This window comes from Cebidichthys violaceus, unplaced genomic scaffold, assembly GCF_023349555.1.
Source record: "Cebidichthys violaceus isolate CVI_PGR_0920_01 unplaced genomic scaffold, fCebVio1.0.p SCAF_33, whole genome shotgun sequence".
NCBI classification, from domain to species: Eukaryota; Metazoa; Chordata; class Actinopteri; order Perciformes; family Stichaeidae; genus Cebidichthys; species Cebidichthys violaceus.
The window spans coordinates 920,888-943,801 of record NW_027176517.1 but is presented as its reverse complement, the minus strand read 5'-3'; the positions used below and the strand labels follow the sequence as shown (position 1 = coordinate 943,801).

General features: G+C 45.2%; 1 protein-coding gene across 1 annotated transcript in view; it reads left to right on the top strand.

Annotated features, from left to right (window-relative positions):
- adcy1a (adenylate cyclase 1a) overlaps positions 1 to 13,273 on the top strand; it is a 32,135-nt gene extending 18,862 nt beyond the window's left edge. The window contains exons 9-20 of the mRNA XM_068725117.1: positions 1,289 to 1,483; positions 2,507 to 2,604; positions 2,865 to 2,949; positions 3,963 to 4,052; positions 5,197 to 5,453; positions 5,589 to 5,715; positions 6,280 to 6,396; positions 10,273 to 10,419; positions 10,927 to 11,025; positions 11,497 to 11,611; positions 12,666 to 12,790; positions 12,903 to 13,273. Of these exons, the coding sequence (XP_068581218.1) occupies positions 1,289 to 1,483; positions 2,507 to 2,604; positions 2,865 to 2,949; positions 3,963 to 4,052; positions 5,197 to 5,453; positions 5,589 to 5,715; positions 6,280 to 6,396; positions 10,273 to 10,419; positions 10,927 to 11,025; positions 11,497 to 11,611; positions 12,666 to 12,790; positions 12,903 to 13,232 (1,785 nt within the window). The 3' untranslated portion in view covers positions 13,233 to 13,273. The remainder of the gene's footprint in view (positions 1 to 1,288; positions 1,484 to 2,506; positions 2,605 to 2,864; positions 2,950 to 3,962; positions 4,053 to 5,196; positions 5,454 to 5,588; positions 5,716 to 6,279; positions 6,397 to 10,272; positions 10,420 to 10,926; positions 11,026 to 11,496; positions 11,612 to 12,665; positions 12,791 to 12,902) is intronic.
- Positions 13,274 to 22,914: the final 9,641 nt, after the last annotated feature.

The window sequence follows — 22,914 nt, the reverse complement described above, 5'->3', positions numbered from 1 at the left end:
TACAGCTTATTTAAAAAACAACATATACTGTACACTTACACACTGCGGGGAAAAGGACCTAGAAATAATGCTAACGCTAAGCTGGGTGGGAAGCGTAAAATGCTGATGCTAGCTACTATACTGCTCTAACCCACTTAGTTCCTAATGATGTAATACACATTAAACAAAGGTGAACTGAGTTGTCATTGCACCGGCTTCATTCAGAGACTTGTCAGTGTGACTGCTGTCTGTCTGGCTGCTTACTGGGACACATAAATGGAACAGAACCATCATTAATATGATTCATTACACCTGTGCTTTTGCAGCTAAGACTCTGTGGTCAGAGCCATTTGGGCTGCTGTGCAGATGTTAGGTAAATTATAATTGAATGTATAGCTATGGACATCTGCATCCGCTTCTAACCAAAGGAAAGTTGTCCATGCACGATTATCCTGATAACAGAAATGTGCTATTTTGGAATCTCCCAGAGAACAATTTGTGCAGAATGATATACTGCTAGACATCTGTGCAGACTTAAGGAAAGACATTGTTCACGCACACATTCTTGCCTCCTTGCACTAGCCCCCTGTCCACTATAAAATCTCATTTAAAATCGTATCACTTGTTATGGCTGATTAGATCTTCCAGCCCTGGTGTTTTAACTCCTGAATCACATCATTGGGTTACTTTTTCACCTGGAAACATCAGACTGGCAGAACCTGCAATTATATTTGTCATTTAAACATATTTTTATATTTTTGCTTTACAGATTGGATTAATTTAGACTCTTTTATTAGGCGTTCTCCTTTCCACCAGGTAATTACAGGCTAATGTTTTATACCTGATTGTAGCCAGTAATTAGTCATCTGTGCTTTTCTTACTGTGAATTCTTACAATTGTCAAAATATCTTCAGTGAATATATATATATATATAGATATATATATATATACTGTATATATGTGTACATATGTTTCCATTAGTGTATTTGTATATGTAAAAGCACTATAATAAGCACTATAATAAACTTTAATCTAGCCAACAGTTTAAATCACAACACACTTATAGTAAGCAGGTTTAAAGTTTTCTGTCCATATGTGATCAAACAATTGATATACTATATAGCCCGGCGTGGCTGCAGGCTTTTCATCTCGTTCCCTCTGATGTTTTTGTAAAGTTCTGACAAAATCTCACAGCGGTAAAACGCTGACCTCACATCACTCTGCATTGGTATGCCTCACGACGCGGGTCAACTCAGACAGGCCTCGCCTCTGCAGAGACTTATTGGCTTGTCTTCTCGCCGTCTGACAGCGGAGAGCCCTGCGGACCGCGTCAGAGAAGCTGAGGAGTCGGACGTCCTTCTCGGCCGCGGCCGTGCAGCACTCCCCGGCAACACGAGTCAACCGCTACATTGGGCGGCTCATCGAAGCGCGGCAGACTGAGTCCGAGACAACAGACCTCAACTACTTCACCCTGTTCTACAGGAGCAGAGACCGGGAGCGCAGGGTGAGGAACGTCTGCAGAGAAGCCAGCAACTTGAATTCATGTTTACAAAAACGTAACAAATATGTACTTTCCTCATCACACGGAACGTAAACCTGCTTCGTGACTGCACCCCCCCGCCCCCCCCCCCCCACTTCTTCTCTCACAAACACCCTACACAGTCTCTAATTTCTAATTTCTCCCCTTTCTCCCTCTCTCCCACGCCTCTTGTCTGTGATGTATGTATGTATGTGTGTGTGTGTGTGTGTGTGTGTGTGTGTGCGTGTGTGTGTGTGTGTGTGTATGAGGAATCCACCCACCTTCTCAGGAGGGGGTGCAGATAATGATTTGGGAACGTCTGAGCGGCACACGTGATATCTTTCTCCTGTGTGTGCGTGGGTAGAGCCATAAAGGAGACACAGAAGAGGGCCGGGTTTGTGTGTGTGTGTGTGTCTGTGTGTGTGTCAGTATGTCTTTGTCTTTGTGTAATCTAGACGCTCAAACTGGTAGCAGACAAATTAAATGCCTACACAGTCAAATCAAATTTTTAACAGATTTCAGAAGTCTCTCCCCTCAGGAGAAACAATGGCACCAGCGGAAAACAAATTAAGACTCAAATTAGTGTTTATTTGCTCCCACGCAACCACGATTAAACACATCTTTCATAGTCATAGTTCAGGACACGTTTGTTGTCCCAGAAATACAGCTCAAACCGCACATCAGGACATCCAGCTGATTAATCTATATTTATTAAATGTCATTTGCTGCGATGAAAGCTTTAATCTCATGCACAAATGAAGAATAACTTCCAGGGCTCCGTGTGGGGAGTTCTAGAACTCATACAAGATAAAAACAATCACCCAAACGTCTTGTTCGATCCAGCACAGCACGTGCTCGGTCCTGCTGACTTTATACGTTCACTCTACGGCTTGAAGAGATTGTTCGTGCACAGCGGGGACGGATGTTTGCTGCTGCTTTTACCACCTGACGGGACGGATGGGTGAACGCGTCTCATGTTGACTTTTTCTCTCCGTTTTTGTCCTTTAGTACCACCAGGTGTACGACGACCATTTCATCAGCGCGGTGGTTCTTTCTCTGATCCTCGCTGCTCTGTTTGGCCTTATCTATTTGCTCATGATCCCACAGTACGTACACACACACATACACAAACATAAACACAAACACACACACACAAACACACACACACACACACACACACACACACAACACGCACGCTTCCTCATTTGCAGTTTCTCCGTTCCAGCGGCGTAATTGGATCGATCTCGCTAGTGTGTAGTGAGACGATAATACGAGGACGGTGTTTCCACTGCAGTCGGTGGGAAAGCCCTCCTCACTCTGGCCTCTCCTCTCCTCTCCTCTCCTCTCCTCTCCTCTCCTCTCTCAGGGGGATGCTGGTGCTATTGCTGCTGCTGCTCTGTGTGTGTTTCCACGTGGCCTGTGTCATGTACCTGCATCTCACCAGTGTTCAGGTGAGACTCCCAGACCTGCTCCTGCAGGATGCTGCTCGGAGGACGTGACTCTTTATCGGCACCTTTTTCCGCACCGCGTCGCCCTCTTTGACACAGCGGAGTGGCAAAACAGATGCTGTCGACGGTTAGAGAGAACGCAGTCAGTGCATCGGGAGCGGATGTTGACACGTTGCCAACAATGTAGTTTACTCACACATAGCTCCCAGCAGGAAGGTAGCATTACACTGGGGCTGCGACTAAAGTTCATTTACATTATCAATTCAAACATCTAGTTTTCCAATGAGTTTTCTATATATTGATTGACTAATGGTCTCTGCAGTACATTACACTAAACAAAGCATTTAGACTCTTTAAAACACAAATTGTCCGTCTGTTCCAAAGGACTTTATGTGACAAAATATTCTAAACTCAAAAGGTTCAAAGCCCTTTAAAATGTAGTAAGTAGACCTTTGAGTCCAGATTAGATTAGAGTTGCCATATTACAACAATTTAACGTATTACATTATTTATATATAATCTATAAGTGATGATGTATTATCGCAGAGAACATATCCAGTGTGTATGTAGAGCAGGAATAAAATAGTAACAACATGAGCTCATCCTTCACCGGCTGCAATTAAAACGATGAACACATTAGTGCTTCAATAATTATAATATTATGAAATGAGCCATTATGCACAGTGAGTACTTTCACGTGTTGCTGTAGTACAGGAGCACATAAACACTGGACTTTTACTCATAACCATACACCGTATACTGGCCGCCGGTCCGGTTGGAGTGACCGTCTCTCCATATGGCGCGGTGGCGTCACGCTACATTGAGCTGTCATCATATCCTGTAATGGGCCTGCACATAACGAGCCGCACCACAAAATGCGTTCATTTCATTTCCGCTCCTGGCTAATGATGTGTCCAAAATGCTATTGAGGCAGATAAACGGGTACTTCATTTACTGACTTGCTCCCTTTTCCAAACCCCCTCCCACCCCCACCCTCCTCTTTCCTCCGGTTTTAGTGCCAGCCGGGCTGCCTCACCATCCAGATCCGAACAGTGCTGTGTGTCTTCCTCGTTCTGCTCACCTACTCTGTTACCCAGGCCTGTGTGGTAAGATTGTGTTTATATGGACAGTATATACTATAAACCAAATCAAAGTGCTCTAAAGTGACAAGACAATAAAATGGTAAAAAAAACAAATAAGAATATAGATTGTGAAAGTTCATTGCTGACTTTTACTCAAGTTAGATTTCACTTTTTCTGGGGCTTTCAACCACATCTCACGGTCTTCCTGAGTGCATGTTTGCTAAGTTGTCCCCATGTGCCCTCAGTGATGTGACGTCAAATGCAAGCCTCTGAGGAAGACCACAAGATACAGTCGAAAGCTCCAGAGAACGTAACTGAGTGAACCTTAGGTCATGGCTTCTTTTGTATCAGATGAAAATATACTTAAACTAAAAAAAAGCACGATTGATTGATTGAAAGACACTGGTATGTTGCTTTACGACTATTCATAGTGCATTATAAAACATGTATTAGCTTATTCACACACACACACACACACACACACACACACACACACACACACACACACATCTACCATTGCAGATGATCAGACACCCATTAGAGTCATGCATACAGTGATAGGTAAACGTTATATCGTTAATATGATCCAAAGCCAGAATTGCACTAAAGCCTGGCATATCAGTGTCATCCCAAATCATTCATTAATTGCTCAGGTTAAAAATAATGATACCGCCATACAATGGCTGAAAGTCCTGTATGAAAAATAATGGTAATAAAACAATTTAGCACATGATGCAGAACAAAGCTTTTGAGCTAGAAACAGTGCCGTCGTTTCATTGTCATTTCAAGTCTCCGCACTGCACGAGTTGGCAGAGTCACAGCCGAGCAGATGGTGCCGCAGAGTCTCAGAAGAATAAAACACGCATTGTTCAAGTGTAAAATACCCATTAAAATATTTCAAACGCAAATTGGTTTGGTGTCAGCGTCGGTCCCAGAACTCGGTCAGCCTCTGATGTGTGTCTTTTGTGTGGATGTGTGGACCTACCGCAGGTGTAAAAACACATGAAGTATCAAGCAACGGGTGTAGTGAAGAAGAGATGATCCCGCCGCCTTTTCATAATGTTCATTATCGGTTAATCCAATCACCGCGTGTTTTTTATTTAATGAATCAATGATGAACCTGAGCCTGAAGAGATGCCTTAAACAGCTGGTTCCCCCCCCCCCCCAGGTGGGGTGTGTTCCCTGGGACAGAGTCGGGTCAAACTCCAGCCTCTCAGTTGACGACTTCCCCGCAGACTCCAACAGCACGGCGGCGGACAGAGCGTGCACCAACATGGCGTACTCCCTGCTGTCCTGCGTGGCCGGCACCCTCACTCTCGTCCCCTACGTCCGAGTCTCCTCGCTCCTCAAGATCCTCCTTCTCCTGCTCCTCTCCGTCACCTACACCGTCATCATGGAGACCAGTGGCTATCGCCAAGCCGTGGGGTGAGACCGAGCTCCACGTGACGTGAAGTTTGATGTGGAAAATATGTGTGTGTGTGTCTGTGGTCCAGTGTAAGTCTTGTAATTTAAGGGAATTTAAAAAACAGCCCATTTTGTTACCCTGTCTGTGTCTTCCAGAGGAGGGTTCCTCCACTCTCGGGGTTACGACCCCGTGTTGGCGGCCTTGCTGTTTTCTGGAGCTCTCGCTCTGCATTCAAGACAGCTGGACCTGAAGCTGCGGCTCGACTATCTCTGGGCAACACAGGTGTGTTTGTACGAACGTGTAGCACACCTGTCACTGCTCATGTATGCACACGGCTTTGTGTGTGTGTGTGTGTGTGTGTGTACATCTATAGCTGTTCTAGTGCCCTGCAGAACATCTTCTTATCAAGTATCACGTTTGTCTGTAAAAGGGTGCAACGTTTATAAAAAGTGATTATTACAAGAAAATGAAACCAAAGAAATTCACCAAAACGAAGGCGACAGGAGAGAACCACGTGTCTCTGCGCTGTCAGCTGTTCAAAACAAAGGTTTTGAGATTCAATGTTGGAATTTAGCGTGTGTATGCAGGAGCGGTCTGGATCACGTCAGTGTGAATTTTAAGAATGACAGTGAACATTTGCCTTGTTTGAAAATCATTATCTCCCTCTAGTGATAAGGATAAGCAAGTGCATCTACCTCTGAGCTGTGGGACGAGAAAAAAAAAAAAGGGTCCATTGTATTTGGACGGTAGATCATCAGTTTCATTTTGGGATCTGCAGCCTTTGCCGCTCTGTAAGGACTCACCTTCTCCTTCTCCACCTGTGTGTTGTGTTAACTGCTGATCCAGGCGGAGGAGGAGCGAGGCGACATGGAGAAGGTGAAGCTGGACAACAAGAGGATCCTGTTCAACCTGCTGCCGGCTCATGTGGCTCAGCACTTTCTCATGTCAAACCCCAGGAACATGGTGAGCATCCACAGACAAGTCCAGGCCTGGTCCAACATGGATCACCACACTCAAGGCAGTTAAGACTTTCCAGTATTTCCTGATACACCCAGGAAGTGCTAGTTTGGTGATTTACAGGTGAAAAGACAGCAGGTTAACGCTCAAGATCAGTGGCTGGAGCGACGTCCTGGTTCAACAGTTCAAAACAGTCACACACAAGAAGAAAAACACATCTCATGACCCATTAAACTCATCTCATGACCCATTGGGAGATCCTGGCTCCACAATGGAAATAGGTTACCTACAGTATTCACATTGTTTCAGCATTACAATGACAGTATTTCAATTTGAAGCAAGGCCTAGCTACACATTGACTGAGGTTATGTGTACTCCAGGGCATCTGATTTCACAGCAAAAACTGATAAAAAAATGCGATAAAGTTCGCTCCTTTCTTAACACAGTCCTGCTTAATGACACAACACATCTTCTATCCCCACATGAACAATATACGGCATATTCAATAACACATTTCTTCAGGCAAACGGAGCTGGATTTGGTGAAATCCCCCTCTTAAGTGAAGTGAGACGGAGCAAGTGTTTCTCCTCAGACTTCTGCAGCAGCTGCAGCTGAACCTGTAGTTTGTCTGGATCTCAGGGATGATACAGATCCTGCAAACAGTAATGACGTGCACGAGTACCTCAGCAGCTGCCCTGGCTGTTACAGGGACAACCCGTGCACGTCATTATTTTTAATTAGTCCCACTTTTTCAGTCTCATCACCGCTGGTTTTGCACATACTGCCGCTGGTTTTAAAGACAACTCATACTGCCGCGTCATACAGCAGTGAAACTCAAAATGTGTCACTTTTCAACTCAATTTAGCCGTTAGCGCTGTGACCCACACGTCAAGAGGTCTCGTGCTTATTGGTAGGGAATCTAATATTACCATCTGATGAGCTTCATGGTTCAGGTCTTTTAGGGAATGATGCAGAGGGATCAGTAGATATTTTAAAACCGGAGCAGGTTACGGGCTGCATGTTTGGACTTCCCACATCCCAGAGAAACGCCCTCCAAGCGTTGGGGTCTTAACGTGGGAAATATCCCAGCTGTTTAGGACAACGGCACTGCTTGACCCGACCATGTGTTGAAGTGGAAGTGTGAGCTGTGTGTCTGTGTCCACTGATTGATGAACATCCCCTCCACTGATCTCTGTTCCTTCCTCAGCCCCCTCCTCCCTGTCTCAGGAAGTGATGAAAACGAACATCCTCTCAGGAAACGTATAGCTCCTCAACAGTTCGCTTTGTAAACACTGAACCGTGTCCGTATTTGTTACGCTGCATACTTGTTGTAGCCACATTTTTAGGTACACGAATTTTAAAAGTCTACATGGTATACATACAACATGGATGGAGACATTAAGTGTGGAGCTGATGGCCCCATAACCAGTAAATCTGTGCAAAATAAAGATAGATTGATAATTCCTCAAATGAATGTCAAGGGGCAACAAAGTGGAAGCAACCTCACATTCTGGTGATAAAAGTTAAAATATTCTCCTATATGGTTTATGTTGTCGAGTCTGCTTTTGCATTTTGAAATAGATACAAAAGCAGGAATTGTTATCGTGAAGCTTATGCTCATTTTGCATGGAGATCGTGTAATTGTAATACTTTTGTATAATTTGTGCAAACAGAGAGAACTATTAGGACACAGCTTTGATGTTGTGAGCCAAGATTTTATTATATTTAGCATACTTGGGGAAATCTTTGCATAATGAGCTCAAAAACGGCAAGAACATATCGAGTCTCTGATGTGGGTCACGCTCCAAAAACACAGGATCCTGCTTCTACCAAAATGCCCCCCCCCCCCCCCCGAACAGTTTTATTTCACCACAGCTCCTCTGCCTGGTGAATGTCCCACGTTCTTCAAACTCCACTCCCATTCGTTTGTCATTCTTCTTGTTAAAAATATAAAGTCTACAATCCCATACTAAAATAGCCCTGATGACGTCACAATGACATCTTCCAGTTCTTTTCTCACCAGCTGACTGTGACCCCTGCAGAGCCACAGATTATATCAACAAGTGCACCCGAGTCCTACGAGTCCCTTATTATCCAAAAGCACATAAAAGAGCAATACTTTATGCACATGTTGATGTCACTGAGCGTGCTCTGAGACATGGTTCCACGTTAACACTGACGAGCTGAGAGGAAGAAACTACAGTGGACACAATCGTCATTATCAAAGAATATGTTGCAACGGTACCGTTTATTTTTAACATCTCTTTGAACGACAGTGTTGGTAAGTAGGTTAAATTCATTGTTGATTTTTGGTCTTGTCATGGGATTTGCTAAAAATAATTTAAAAAAAGTCCTTATCCTTTGTGCATCAGACGGTGCAGGGATCATCTGAGGCTGACACTAGTAAACACTGTGGGCAGGAAGTCAGGAAGTATGTTCCCGGCATGTCGGTGACCCCTCGGAGCTGCAGTGTATAGAGAGGCTTCCTCTCTTTCCTCTGGGCTAAAGTTCAGCCGTGCACTGTATTCATAACACAGCGCAGTGGGACTCTTCTGCCTGGAATTCAGAAGTTTCTCCGCTCCGACATAACGGTTTAAAAATAGTCCTGCAGCATTGGGAACAACTTGGCCACCATGCAAACGCACTGGTTTACATACACAACCTCAGTCAGCCTGTGAACTGCATCCCAACAGGTCGTCTTTGCTTGTTTTATATATTTCCGAATGACTCGGCTCTTGATCGGTAACACAACTGCGATTTTGCTGTCAGAAACAACATAACAATGAAGCTCTCTTGAATCTTGAATCATCTAAATTCACAAGGAGTTTTTAGAACCAGAGACAATCTTGCGGAGGATCACACCAATGGCCCCTTCCCCACTTCCTGCCCTCCTACTCGGCCCCCCTTGCTTGGACCACACCCGTCTTCAAACTCTACCTTCATTTTGATCTCAATTGGACTTGCATTGACACGGCGCCTTTCTAGTTTTCCCACCGCTCAATGTTTAAACACCGACGGCAGAGGCTGCAGTACAAGGTGCCACCTGCCCATCGGGATCTAATCTAATGCCCACACACCGATGGATCAGCCTTCGCTAAGAAGTTTTGGGGTTCAGTATCTCGCCCACGGACTTTTGACATGCAGACAGGGAGGAGCTGCGGGTCAAACTGCTGATCTTCCAACCTGTAATAGTTCCGTGACTGCGTCTTTTGCACGATTGCGACGCTGAAATATAAACAGGTTCTGCTTCTGTGGTACTTCTTGCTACAGTGGGTGTCTCCAGGACCACGTTTTGGCATGATGATACACACACACACACACACACACACACACACACACACACACACACACACACACACAAGGTGAAAACAGTACTACGTTGCAGGTAATTAAACTAATGACTAACTACATTACATTATCAATAGGCCTAAGGAGAATATACAATGGGAGAGACTGCCTCTAAAGGCAGGGCATAATGTTCTGGTCTTGTTTCCATTAGTGAAAGTAAATTAAATGTCACTTGGAGGTGTTCAGCGGGAGTCAATAGTGAGCAATAAAGAGTATAAGTACTCACATGGGCGAAGAACAACACGAGCACTGACTCTGCACTATAAAAGTAAATACAACTGTATTTGTGACGCTCACAGCACTGACCAATGTAATTAACAAAATCCACAGAACACAGTGTTAGGTAAGGTATAGTTCAAATGAACACGTTTCACGGTGAGGCCTGTGGATTGACAGGGGGACTCTTCACCTCCGTTGCACTGGGGTGAAGGCAGACATTTCAGAAGACACACGTCTCAGAAGTTGATCCATTAAGGCCTTGCGATTCCCACAGTAGTGCCGTTCCGGCTGTGACTTAACTCCTCTCCCCTCCAGGACCTGTACTACCAGTCCTACGCTCAGGTCGGAGTGCTGTTCGCCTCCATCGCCAACTTCAACGACTTCTACATCGAGCTGGACGGGAACAACATGGGCGTCGAGTGCCTCAGGCTGCTCAATGAGATCATCGCTGACTTTGATGAGGCGAGTAAATTCTTTGTTGCATCGTAAATCTGCAGTTTTCATAAATATATATATTCTTTCTTTCCTGCAGTTTCCATGTCTGCTTGCTCTGTTTTTGGAGATTTTTTTGGGGGGGGCGGAGCTCTGGTGGAATTTGACCTCCATAAAGTCATTTTCAAAGATGACATTGTGGCCATGGCTTTAAAAGACACTGTGTTTATTGATGCAATATAATATGCGATGGTTGCGGTTGGGAAAGTTCTTCAAACTAACAACTAAGTCCTCAAAATAAGGAATTACTTACAGATGACTTTTGGCCCGCTTGAATCTATCATCAACAACATCAAGCATCAATTTACTCAAACGCGCTAAAATAGACATTTCAAATTGCATTTGGATTTGTTTGCCAAACACAACCTATAATATATACGAACTTAAACTGACAATTTACTGCGATTTCATTTGGAATTTGTTACAGTAGTAATGCTTTCCTCCTGTTTCTATCCCTTTTTTTCTTCACCCCTCCAGCTGATGGACAAAGACTGCTACAGGGACATTGAGAAAATCAAGACCATTGGGAGTACATACATGGCTGCAGTAGGGCTGGTTCCTACCACTGCCTCCAAGGTACACACACGCAGTAGCTATTTTTGACCCGCTGTGTTTGCAGGGTATTAGCTCGTTTTTGAAACACAAGCGGCAGGTTTTGAGAGGCCCAATATTTGCAGGTAGCTATTTTCCCGGGCGTTGATATTTAGAACGCCGTCACGTTTCACTCGACAAATCCCCTGCGAGGGATTAACGGCCTCTGTGACTCAGCGTATTCTGCGATCATGAACTTTCTTTAAAATCCGGCAAATAGCTGACGAACAAAAGAGCCCTTTCTGCAACGCCTGCAGAACTTCACTCAAACTTAACAGGTGGTTTGACTTTTGGGGGGGAAAAAAACACCCCGGCGTGTGCTTTTGTGGCGGCCGAAGATGATGATGTGTAAAATCCCATCAGGGATACAGAAGTGAAAGGGGCAATATCACTTCCTAGCTTGGATGTAGGCATGCTTGTTTGTGCATTAATCGGTGGTTTTCTTCTGATTCACAGGCGAAGAAGTCCATCACTTCACATTTATGCACAGTGTCAGATTTTGCCATCGATATGTTCGACGTCCTGGATGCCATCAACTACCAGTCCTACAACGACTTTGTCCTGAGAGTAGGTGAGTGAAGGACACACACACAATGGTCTGTATAAACATTGGCCGTCGGAGCGAAGGACCTGTTGCACTGGACACCACCGGCGCTCAGTGCCGGTAAGTTTGGGAGGAAATGCATCACTCGGAGAGCGTTCCCTCCAGGAAGCTCGTCACAGCGAGACCTGAAGCTCTGGGTTCCATTGTGTTGGGTATCCTGTGGGGAGCCTGCAACAGGAGCCCGTGTTTAATCCCAGCGTAGCCTGGTGTACACAGTGCCATCCTGTCTGCGGACTGTGGGGCTCCATGTGCAAAAACTGCATGTGTTTGTGTTCTTGGCTGAACCCCCGTTGCAGAAACGCAACTTCTGATAATCTGCGTAGCGCTGGGTTTCCAGTAAGTGCAGATAAAAAAAAGAAAAAAAAAAGAGTTTGGCCTAGTTTCACTTGGTCTGCATGTGCCTTGCTGCTGTCCAACCTCCTAAACCTGTAGAACTGTGGCTGTAAAGATGATTGATTCACAATGTGTTACGGTGATGTAGCTCATTTATTTCTCAATACTAAAGACACGGTAGAAGAGGGCTTCTGATGCTGAGTCTTGTTCTGAGCATCGATAGGATTGATACCAAAAAGAAGAGATGAAGAAGAGAGAGTCTCACAAGAGATGAATCTGGGTGTGCATCGATTTTTACACCATACACATATTTGTTATTTATCGTTAAAAAAAGGTTCCTTTGTGTTAACCTGCATGTGATTTAGTAATGAACAGAGAACGGTAAAGATAAATGCCAAAAGTCCTCATGCTCGGCTTTTCAAGGAGCAACATGGCTCAATAATGACAAAATAGTCCAAAAATGTATTTTGGATGATTGAAAACAGATGAAAATTGGATGAGTTTACTGTGATCTCACTGAGAGAGCTTGGAACAGAAAAACTTGTTCACGTCTTTACAGAAACACAAAGCAACAAATTGTTGCCTACTTTGTCTCGAAAACACCACCGACGGCTTTGAAAGGAGTTTTCAACACTAGGAGACCCTCCTGACAGTAACAGTTATCCTAAACCTGTGTTCATGTGTCCAGGTATCAATGTGGGACCCGTGGTGGCAGGAGTCATTGGAGCCAGAAGACCTCAGTATGACATCTGGGGAAACACAGTGAATGTAGCCAGCAGGATGGACAGCACTGGAGTACAAGGAAAGATACAGGTGCAGTACAGCAGTTCACTCGATGCAGCTTCTTTGAGTCTGCTAATATGAAGATCTGTAAAACGTCACGAGAAACACCGAGAGCCCTCGTCCCTAAACGTTTCTTCTCCAGGTGACAGAAGACGTCCATCGTCTCATCACGGACTACTACGACTTTGTCTGCCGAGGCCAGGTCAGCGTGAAGGGCAAAGGTCAGATGCTCACCTACTTCCTGGAGGGGCGCCGGCAAGGCAGCAGGCTGTCTCAAGTCCAGCACCAGTCCGGCATCGCCGAGCGTCGGTCCGGCGCGTTCACCCAGGGCAGCGTGTGCACCAGGCTGAGCCCCGCCCCCACCGTGACCACCTACGCCACCGGCAGGACCCCGAGCCTGAGCGCGGCCAAACCGACCGCCTCCACCAGCACCACCAGGCACCTGCCCACCGTCCCCACGGCAACGGTGTGACGGTTGCTGTTTTTCCGTGGGGATAGTGGGAAACAACAAATGGAGAGTTAAGGGGGGTGGGTGGGTGGTTGGGGGGGGGAGGCAGCAGTAGCAGAAAGTTTATTACGAGACCGACCTCCGCTCTTCTTCTACCGTCCGTGGGAGGCAGCTGAGACGCCGATCGTCCGAAGGGAGACCTGGACTCGGGCCTGGACTGCGTTTAGGAGTCTGGGGGGGCGGGGGGGGGGGGGATCGGACTCTCCCTCCACACTGGAGCCCCGTTTGTTGATTCACGCCGCAGGGTGCCGTGAACAGGATACAGGATGCTTCAGCCACGTTTTGCTCTGTAACCAATCAAAGGCCAAGGCGACTCCCAGAACTGTTTCCATGACTACAAATAACTAAATCAGCATCAATATAAAAAAACAAAACAATTGCACAATTGACAGAGAGTAGCACGCAGCAGCCACATCCAGAAATTCCTTTAACAACTTGAGCGGACCGCTTTCTCTCAGTATAAAACCAAATCAGTGCTGTTGCCTTAGCGACCACTCCTCACAACGAGTTCCTTGCCATCTTTTTTTTTTTTTGTTGCCTTTTAGATTCTTTCTTGATTTATTGGACACCAATTCAGATGAATTCACTTACAGGGGCGTCGTTGTCCAAGAGGTATCTATGTTTTTACAGTGGATGAAGCCAAATGTATAATTGTAACTGGCAGTTAACGGGATCAACTTGCCAAAATATGACAGGGCATTGCCTTCAGTCGCTACCTGGACGTTCGCGCCCCTTCACTTTAACCCTCCGACGGCACACGAGGTTATCTCTTGAACCCCTGAGCCGAGCCGCTCAGTGTCTTTAAGTGCATGACGCCACTGCTGCATTCCAGTCCCGTTTGCCGTCTGTTTCCCTGTGATGCTTGACTTCCAGATTCTTCCTCGTCAAAGTGTAGCAATAAAGCGGTTCGTCTTCTATCTCAGCCCCTTGCATGTAACCAGCTGGACCCTATTTTGAGCTGATAGTGTATGTAGCCAGTAGAGTGTGCGTAGCTAGCCACGCCGGTCTGTATCTCCGTGGCGTTGAAGCATGACTTAGAAAAACTTATTTTCTGTAATTGTGCGAGTGTGATTCCTTCCTCGTGGAATTCTTTTTAAAAAAAAAAAGAAAAAGGAGAAACCTTTTTTTTTTCTTCTGCGTGCTTGTTTATTAAGACATATTTTCTATTGTTAAGATATTCTGTTCTACTATTTTTATGAACTTAAAGCTGCTTTGGTCGGGAGAAGAACACTGCTGTTTGTGAGGAGGCACCAGAACCTCCGTGTGTGGATCGGATGATTTATTTTGACGGTACAGCATGCTACTCGCAGTACGGCTTACCACAGCCACGAACTCTCCTCTAATCTCTTCTAGCATGCACTGCCTGCAAGCCTGTGGCTCTTACATGCATGCTTTGATGAAACGTTCATACAGGCCGAGCAGCGGAAAACACAGTGACTCTCTCGTAATGTAGTCCTCATGCATGCGCTAACGGTAGCGGTCCTCTTGAATGTAAGGTGCTTTTTTGACCCGTGTCTTCTTAATGAGCTTGGCGTGTGAACCCCCTTTTTTTTGGTTTTTGTTTTCGAGGACTTTTTTCAGGACGGTTTGACATCAGGCCGGGGGTCCCTCCTCCTCCTCCTCCTCCTCCTCCTCCTCCTCCTCCCCGCTCCTGCTGTAGTCGACAGGTAGCAGGTTTTCAAATGTGCCAACCTATTTTCATAAACATATCAAAGTCGTCGGTGTTGAGCTGTAGCACAGCTGAATGTGTGGCTACGATTATTGTGGATTTTTTCCCTTTTGTTGAATGCCTGTGTTTTTACCGTTGGAGCTGTTCTTTAACAGTTTTGTAACTCAATGATCAAATGATGGCGGAAGTGTGGAGAGATCTATTTGGACACCATAACCTGACTGAAATGATGTAGTTGTTCTTCTTATCATATTCCGAATAGATTTAAAGTCTATATAGTAGCTCGGACGCTTACTTTGAGTTTCTAAGAGATTAAAAATGAGGATTTTTATACACTTGCTTTAAACCGTTTATGGAAAGTTGATAGAAAGGAGTTATGTACACTATTTTTTCCTGTAAATTGGATATTTTCATACTGTATGATACGGGTTTCAATTGTTATATGTAGGTACTACTTGCTATTATTGTACATTGTAGAGTCTTTTTCAGAGATATATTATGAATGATCCGATATTTGTCAAGTTCTTTTGTTGAAGATGTATTTATTGAGATGTTTTATGTGAATGTACATTTTGTTAAAGATGATATTTTATACTATAAGTGTTTGCACTGCGATGATATGGACGTATCATGATTATAAAAATAAAGCCAGCGGGGACGCGTCTCCTGGAGTAAAAAAAAAAAAAACACTCTTCCTGAGCTCTTTTTCACCAATGCACACACACACACACACACACACACACACACACACACACACACACACACACACACACACACACACACACACACACACACACACACACACACACTGAGGCCATCAAACTCAGTTAAAACGTTGCATAACAGTTGAAAAACAGAGTAGCTGATGTAAGACGTTTGAAGCAACATCGGGGTCAATGTCAGCCTGTTTTTCAGAAGGAGCCCCATGCTGGTGTTATGGACATGTCTGCTACCAGAAAAACATGGCGTGTGTGTGTGTGTGTGTGTGTGTGTGTGTGTGTGTGTGTGTGTGTGTGTGTGTGTGTGTGTGTGTGTGTGTGTGTGTGTGTGTGTATAGAGAGCAGATACTGTACGATATGTGCAGATAACAAAGACCACTAGTGTGTCAACCTCCCAGTTCTGATACTGTGAAGGCTGTAAGTTAGGTCCATTCTTCTTCTTATCAATATATCTTCAATTCATCATTAATCACTTCATAATAATACTAATGCCAATAATACCCTTTAAGTATATAGCTCTAAATAAATTAAACAATTTGTAACGTTTGCTTCAATACAAAGTTAAAAAAGTGACAAAAAAAAACAATTCATGCAGAAATGCAAATTTATGAAAAATACTTTTTAGTGGAGTACAAAAGTCTACAAAATATGACACATTTGTAAAATATATAAATAATAATAATAACATAATAAAACCCAGAGGAAGTGAAAGTAATGCCATCAAGCTTATCCAGCCAACAGCCTAAGAAGTGTAATAAAACAGAGCAGCTGGAACAAGCAGCTGACATTCTCTTGCCTGATAAACATGCTGCGCACATTTCTCACATTCATAGAATCATTTTCATGTTTCTACTACACTTGAAATTAAGGTTTTAAAAGTTTAAACGAAGCCTGACCGAACAAGAGAGTCTAGAGCTTAAGACTCGCTGTTTCAGCGCTGAAGGATATTTCAGCCCTTTTCACAGCAGCCGGTTTGAGGTGAAACAGCAGAAGGAGCACAGCTGCAATCAGTAGCACTCACCACGGCTCATCGGGGCAATCGTCCAATTAATTACACCTGTGGACTTCCTGCTCTGGAGCCCCGGTTAACTGACGTCACCTGTTAGTGTGTGAGTGTGTGAGTGGGACGGCACTTTGTGAAATCATTTCAGCTATAATATAGTCGGCTATATGACAAGTTCACGTCCTTCTGTATTGTATATGAAGTCAATGCAGCTGGTGGGCAGAACGGCATAAAATGAAAAGGCCTAAATATTCAAAGCATTGGCTCAAAGTTACTGATCAGTTATTCGTTCAGTTGCAACTTATTGTTAAAGTAGAACAACAACACCGTAATACGTTCTGGACCGGTACTAAACCCGAACCAGTAGACCAAGACCAGCCCTGTTTTCTGTTTCTATATATCTCTTTATTTATGGACAAGTGTGGACCATTGGCACAGCCATATATCGCCTGAACTAGTTCTTTTAGGAGTGTGAGAAAGGTGTCCGGACCCCCCCCCCCCCACACAACAGAGGACTCTGACGGGGGTGTTTTCAGAAGGAAAAAGAAAGCAAAACAAACGTGAGGCCTTATCATTGTGTCTGTTTGTGTGTGGAGCTGAGTGCGAAGGGATGTTTCAAGTCCTGTCGCAGGAAGAACCGACTTCCAAACATTCATCAGCGATGTGAAAATGTGCGCGTGTGTGTGTGTGTGTGTGTGTGTGTGTGTGTGTGTGTGGAGTAAAGCAGCTGGGAGTGCTGTAGCATGCGGTGCATAATGAGTGACAGATTGTCATGGCAACACAACAAAGATTCGTGCCCGGACACGAAACCATCAGGGTCGTGTTTTTCAACGAGTAAATGATGAAACCCCCCCCCCCCCCTCCTTCCTCTGTTGGCTTTGTGATTCATGCTGGTTTGCGTGAAATCACTTCAGAGGACGTCAATACTCCGCTTTATGTTGATAACTGAGACATTTACAGCCAGCAGGTGGTTAACACACACACACACACACACACACACACACACACACACACACACACACACACACACACACACACAATACAATGACACACTGAGAGAAGTGTGTAGAAACTGACCTTTTGCTGGCCTGCTTTACAGCTGTGGTATCAGGCGTTATCGCGTGGAGATCGGAGCCGTGACGCAGACCATCGGGACTCTCGTCAATGATTTTTTGACTCACACTGCTTACCCATTGACCCTGTGTCACAACATCCTTTACTGTAAACCCCTGCTGGAAGTTGGACCCTGGAAGCGTGGGAGGAAAAAAAACACACAAGTGCTCAAAGTGCGTGTGTGTATAACTTTGTATATGCTTTTCAGTTTGTGTATCTTTGTTTCGTGTCCGTGTTTAAGTGCATTGTAGTGCGTGAGCGAGGCCAAACCAGTGTTGAACTTTCAGCTCGACGTCAGACGCGTATTACGTCTGCAGCATGCACCTGAGAACAAACAGTGTCTTCTCGCCGTGAAAATAAAAAAAAATGCCCCGATGCCCTGGATCAGTGGTTCCCGAACTGGAGGTCAGGACCCCTGAATGGGTCGCGAGATAAATCCGATGGGTCCGCGAAGGTGATTGACGAAAGAGGAGGAGAAGACAGTTGTGCCGCTCAACGATGAGCTTTTTTTGGTACTTTGGTAAGCTTTAGAATGGTAGAAAGGTCCGGTCGTTAAGTCTCCCACAGCCGTCACACTGCCAGGCGCAGAGCGAGGTTTAGGGCTAACACACATGATTCATCCTGAAGGATTTCTAGATTTGATCAAATCCATATGCGAGGATTAAGCGCTCAAAATGCTTTCGGTGTACAGAACTGGAAATGTTCTTCCAAGAACTTTTGTGTCACAACAGTCTTCTGAAATAAAGTGAGAAACAAAGCGTCTCCAACAATTGTGCCCAAAACACAAAGTGCTCCCCTCTGATTAGCTGATAAAAAAAAAACATCCTCCCATGGGAACGTTCCTCATCAAGGATTTCCCCAGTGCAACAGTGTTTTTCTCTGCCTTCTATGTTATGTTTTCCCTGCGAGCACATCAGCACAGATACACACAGGGTCAATGAACTCCGTGTTGTGTAAGAACAGCAGTGACCCTTACTGACCTCCTGCTACAGCTCCTGCATGTTTGGTCTCTTCTGAAGGTACACGCAGATGGAATGTGACGTGCCGGGAGAAAACACCTGAAAACACGCAGAGAAAAATGTCATAATAACCTCCTGAAAACGGATCGCGGCGACCTGACATAAACTGAGTCCTGTAGAAAAACAGATCTGGGGAACGCTACTTTGACCTTGAAAAAATGACGTGCCGGTTCATTTTTGCAAAATGTCAACGCTCTGAGGAGCACAAACAGAATCATTATTCACTCTCGGATGATATATATAATACTTGGGATTTGGCTTAAAGGCTCTATTCAGAGCATTAATATAAGCAAACAACTATTTGCTATATGATACAACAGCTCTGTACAGAGCACTGCTGATAACGCCGTCACGACCGGCGCCGTCATCCCGTGTCCCTCAGGCTTCCCCCTCAGGTAAACACCGTTCTCTCCGTCAGCACTGTAGCCGTTGTTTAGCAAGGCAAACTGAGACTTTATATAACTTATAGACACAAGTGCTGATTTATTGTGCGTTAATACATGCATGAATCAGCATGATGTACCCGGATGTTGAACTCTGTTTATCACAGTGTATCCAGACCTTAAAGACTGAACTCTGCGACGAATGACTCCTTTATCTGTTGCCCTATTTGGATTTGTTTTGTATTATTTCGTCTCCAGCTTTTTATGATGCAGCCTTGGCCGGGTCTCGCATGCGGAACAGATTTAACGTACAAACACAATATTTAGGAAGGCATCAGAAGTCTCACATCTGCACAGCCAGAAACCATCAGACGTCGTTGTCATGTGAGTGAACTGACTGTACATAGAACGTACTTTCTTCTTCTTCTTTTTTTTCTCTACCTTTGGTGGGCCTCAAGGAGTTCATCTGAATCACATTATGGGCTTGTGATGATGATCTGTGAACAAAATGTACTCTTCAGTAGAACAAAAAATAAATACATTCCTCCTGCATGTACTGTAATTCCATGCTGCGCAATTATCCGGACCTCTGGGGCACAATGAAGCTGAGAGTCAATCCAGGCAACATTACAGGGTGGCGGCTGCAACACTCCCTGACTGGATATGATCTCCCAGCCTTTATTTACTGCGCAGCATCCTTTGATGTGGATGTGTTGGACAAGACTGCTCTACTGTAGATGAAGAAAGGATCTTCAGACACACAGTTGATGGACGGAAAAGGGGAGGAGGAGGAGGAGGAGGAGGGAGTGAGTTTGGATGGAATACTCCTTTCTCCTGCATGGGGACACAATATCCTACCAACACGGCTCCCCTGACCCATTCATGAGATTGTTTCCAGTTAACTTTGCCAAGTGCAATCCTCTGGCTCGGACTTCCTTCTACCTCTCATTAGAGCCGCAACGAGAGAGGGAAGCACTGCGGCTAAACACACACACACACACACACACACACACACACACACACACACACACTCAGAGAGAGAGAGGAGGAAACTCCACACAATGGATGGTGGCGCATGGGAGCCTGGATTTCCTGGGTTTCCCACACACAAGTGTACAATCACAAGCTCACAAACATATACACTTATTCGAAAAACCCACTGAAACACACACACACACACACACACACACACACACACACACGCACAAACACACACATGTGAACCACCATATAACACGCCAAGACGCTGCGGTCCACCATTAAATCCATGTCCCCATTCGCTGTATAAAAGCAGCGAGAGTGTCCCGAGACTCCTCGGCCATGACGGACCCCCTGCTCTGTTTTAGTGTTTTTCTCCCAGACCTCGTTCTGTGATCTGCGCTGCCTGTTTAATAAGACATGGATTATCCGATTAAGGAAATCTTGTGAGAAGGAGAGGAGAAGAAAAAAGAACAAACTTTGCCGAAGGATTAGCGTCACCGTGCCCACTCACATCACATTCCTGGCCGCTGAGTCTCAGCCCTGGGAGAGGACACTGGTTAACCAGACCGCGCCGCGGACATGTCCCGGGACCAGAGACGACGCACAGTCACTCACACAGACCAGGGCTCCCATCTGCACCGCCGCAACAGCTTTAAATATGCATCTGACTCGACATGATGTGTTTTTCATTTAATGAAATCCTAAAACATTACATGTTGTGGGCAAAGTTTCCCAATTCATCCTCACTTTCCCCTTCCTAACCCATAAAACCTGAATGAGCATCTTCAGTAGTAAACCTTGAGGTGCAGACTGTGGAACCACTCTCAGATAATTCAGACTTTAAAAAAGTTATTAAACAAGTTATTAATTCTTTATAGATCACTTACAAATCATTGATAATGCTTTTTGGGTTGCTCCTCTTATATTTACTGATATTTATATATTATATAGTATTGATATGTATTCTAAAGTGAGAAACCTCTGAACTTGTTTGGCCATTATCTACGTTCATGTTAAATAGCAGCCGGTCTTCTTCTTCTTCACTCACTTTGTTGGTGCATTGCTACGTTTACTGCAGCCAACTGTGGATCAGCAGAATAGCATCAAACGTTTCCACCTGTCAGTCATCTGTCTCCCACATCCAGCCACTCCTCGCTGCCCTGCTCACCTGTTCTCCATTTCCCTCATTAGTCAGTACAGTGCATGCCAGCCCATTGTCCTCAGTCAGATTATTATTGTTGTTTCATGCAGATTCTGTACCTGAACCTGTACCTGTACCTGTACCTGTACCTGAACATGAACTTGTACCTGTACCTGTACCTGTACCTGTATCTGTATCTGTACCTGTACCTGTACCTGTACCTGTATCTGTACCTGTATCTGTATCTGTACCTGTACCTGTACCAAAACCTGTACCTGTACCTGAATTTGTACCTGAATCTGTACCTGAATCTGAACCTGTACCTGAACCTGAACCTGTATCTGTACTTGTACCTGTACCTGTATCTGTACCTGTACCGGAACCTGTACCTGTACCTGCACCTGTACCTGTGTCTGTCTGTATCTGTATCTGTATCTGTATCTGTATCTGTATTTGTACTCGTACCTGTACCTGTACCTGTATCTGTACCTGTATCTGTATCTGTATCTGTATCTGTATCTGTATCTGTACCTGTACCTGTACCGGAACCTGTACCTGTACCTGCACCTGTACCTGTGCCTGAAACCTTGACCCTGGAACCTGTACACCTGTACACCTGTACCTGACTGTAAGCTTCCATTTGTTCGCTTCAGTCAATACCTCCCTGAAGTGTTCCCGTCTTGTCTGATTATCTGCGTTTAAATCCTCGTCCCTCTGTGGCCTCTGTCCCGGCTGTGAGACGCGTTTGATAACCTAGTATCATAGTATTACTCATGAGTGGGTTGAGTAAGGCGCAACACTAGAAGTTGAGCCTCTCCTTGTGACGGAAGTACATATACGCTAACCCCAGAGACCCTCTGGGTGTCGGCCTCTGAAGTATTCACACAGGTATGCATTCTTTCTGTGGGTGTGACTTCAAACAACTCTGTTTTTCTGAGCTCATCTGTCAAAGGTATCCCCCTTTTGACGCCCTCTAAAGGGCAAGGTTTAGATCAGATGGAACCTGAAGGGTGTGTATGTGTGTGTGTGTGTGTGTGTGTGTGTGTGTGTGTGTGTGTGTGTGTGTGTGCGTGTGTGCGTGTGCGTGTGTGTGTGTGTGTGTGTGGGGGGGGGGGACGTGTGGGTGTGAGCAGCTCCTGAGACAACAAGACTGTTTTTCCCGGTGCTCTCGTCAAAGGTAAACATTCCAGTCTTGGGACGTTCAATGCCAAGCGCCGTTTGATCTCCATCATGTGACATCTGAAAGAGATGGGAACTCCCCCCCCCCCCCCCCGCCCCGCCCCCTTTCCCCCTTTATCATCGCTCTCCCTAAACACAAACCCTGCAGCAGCCATTCGAGGGCTTTTGCTTTTTGTTTCCCGGGGTCTCGATCCAGCTGTGTACATGTGTTTTTGAAAAAGTAGGTCTGTTCCTGACCTGAGATAACTGTTCTGTTCTCCCACCTCTCTCATCTGACAGCTAAAAAAAAACAAAAAACAACAACTGCCAGATACCACATGTGGCTGCTCCATGAGAACACTTCACATGCTTAATCCCTCATGCCTCTCCGTCTTTACATCAACCTGCTAATTCCCAGACGATCCCATGCTGTGCTTTACAGCAGCAGGCCCGTCAGCCG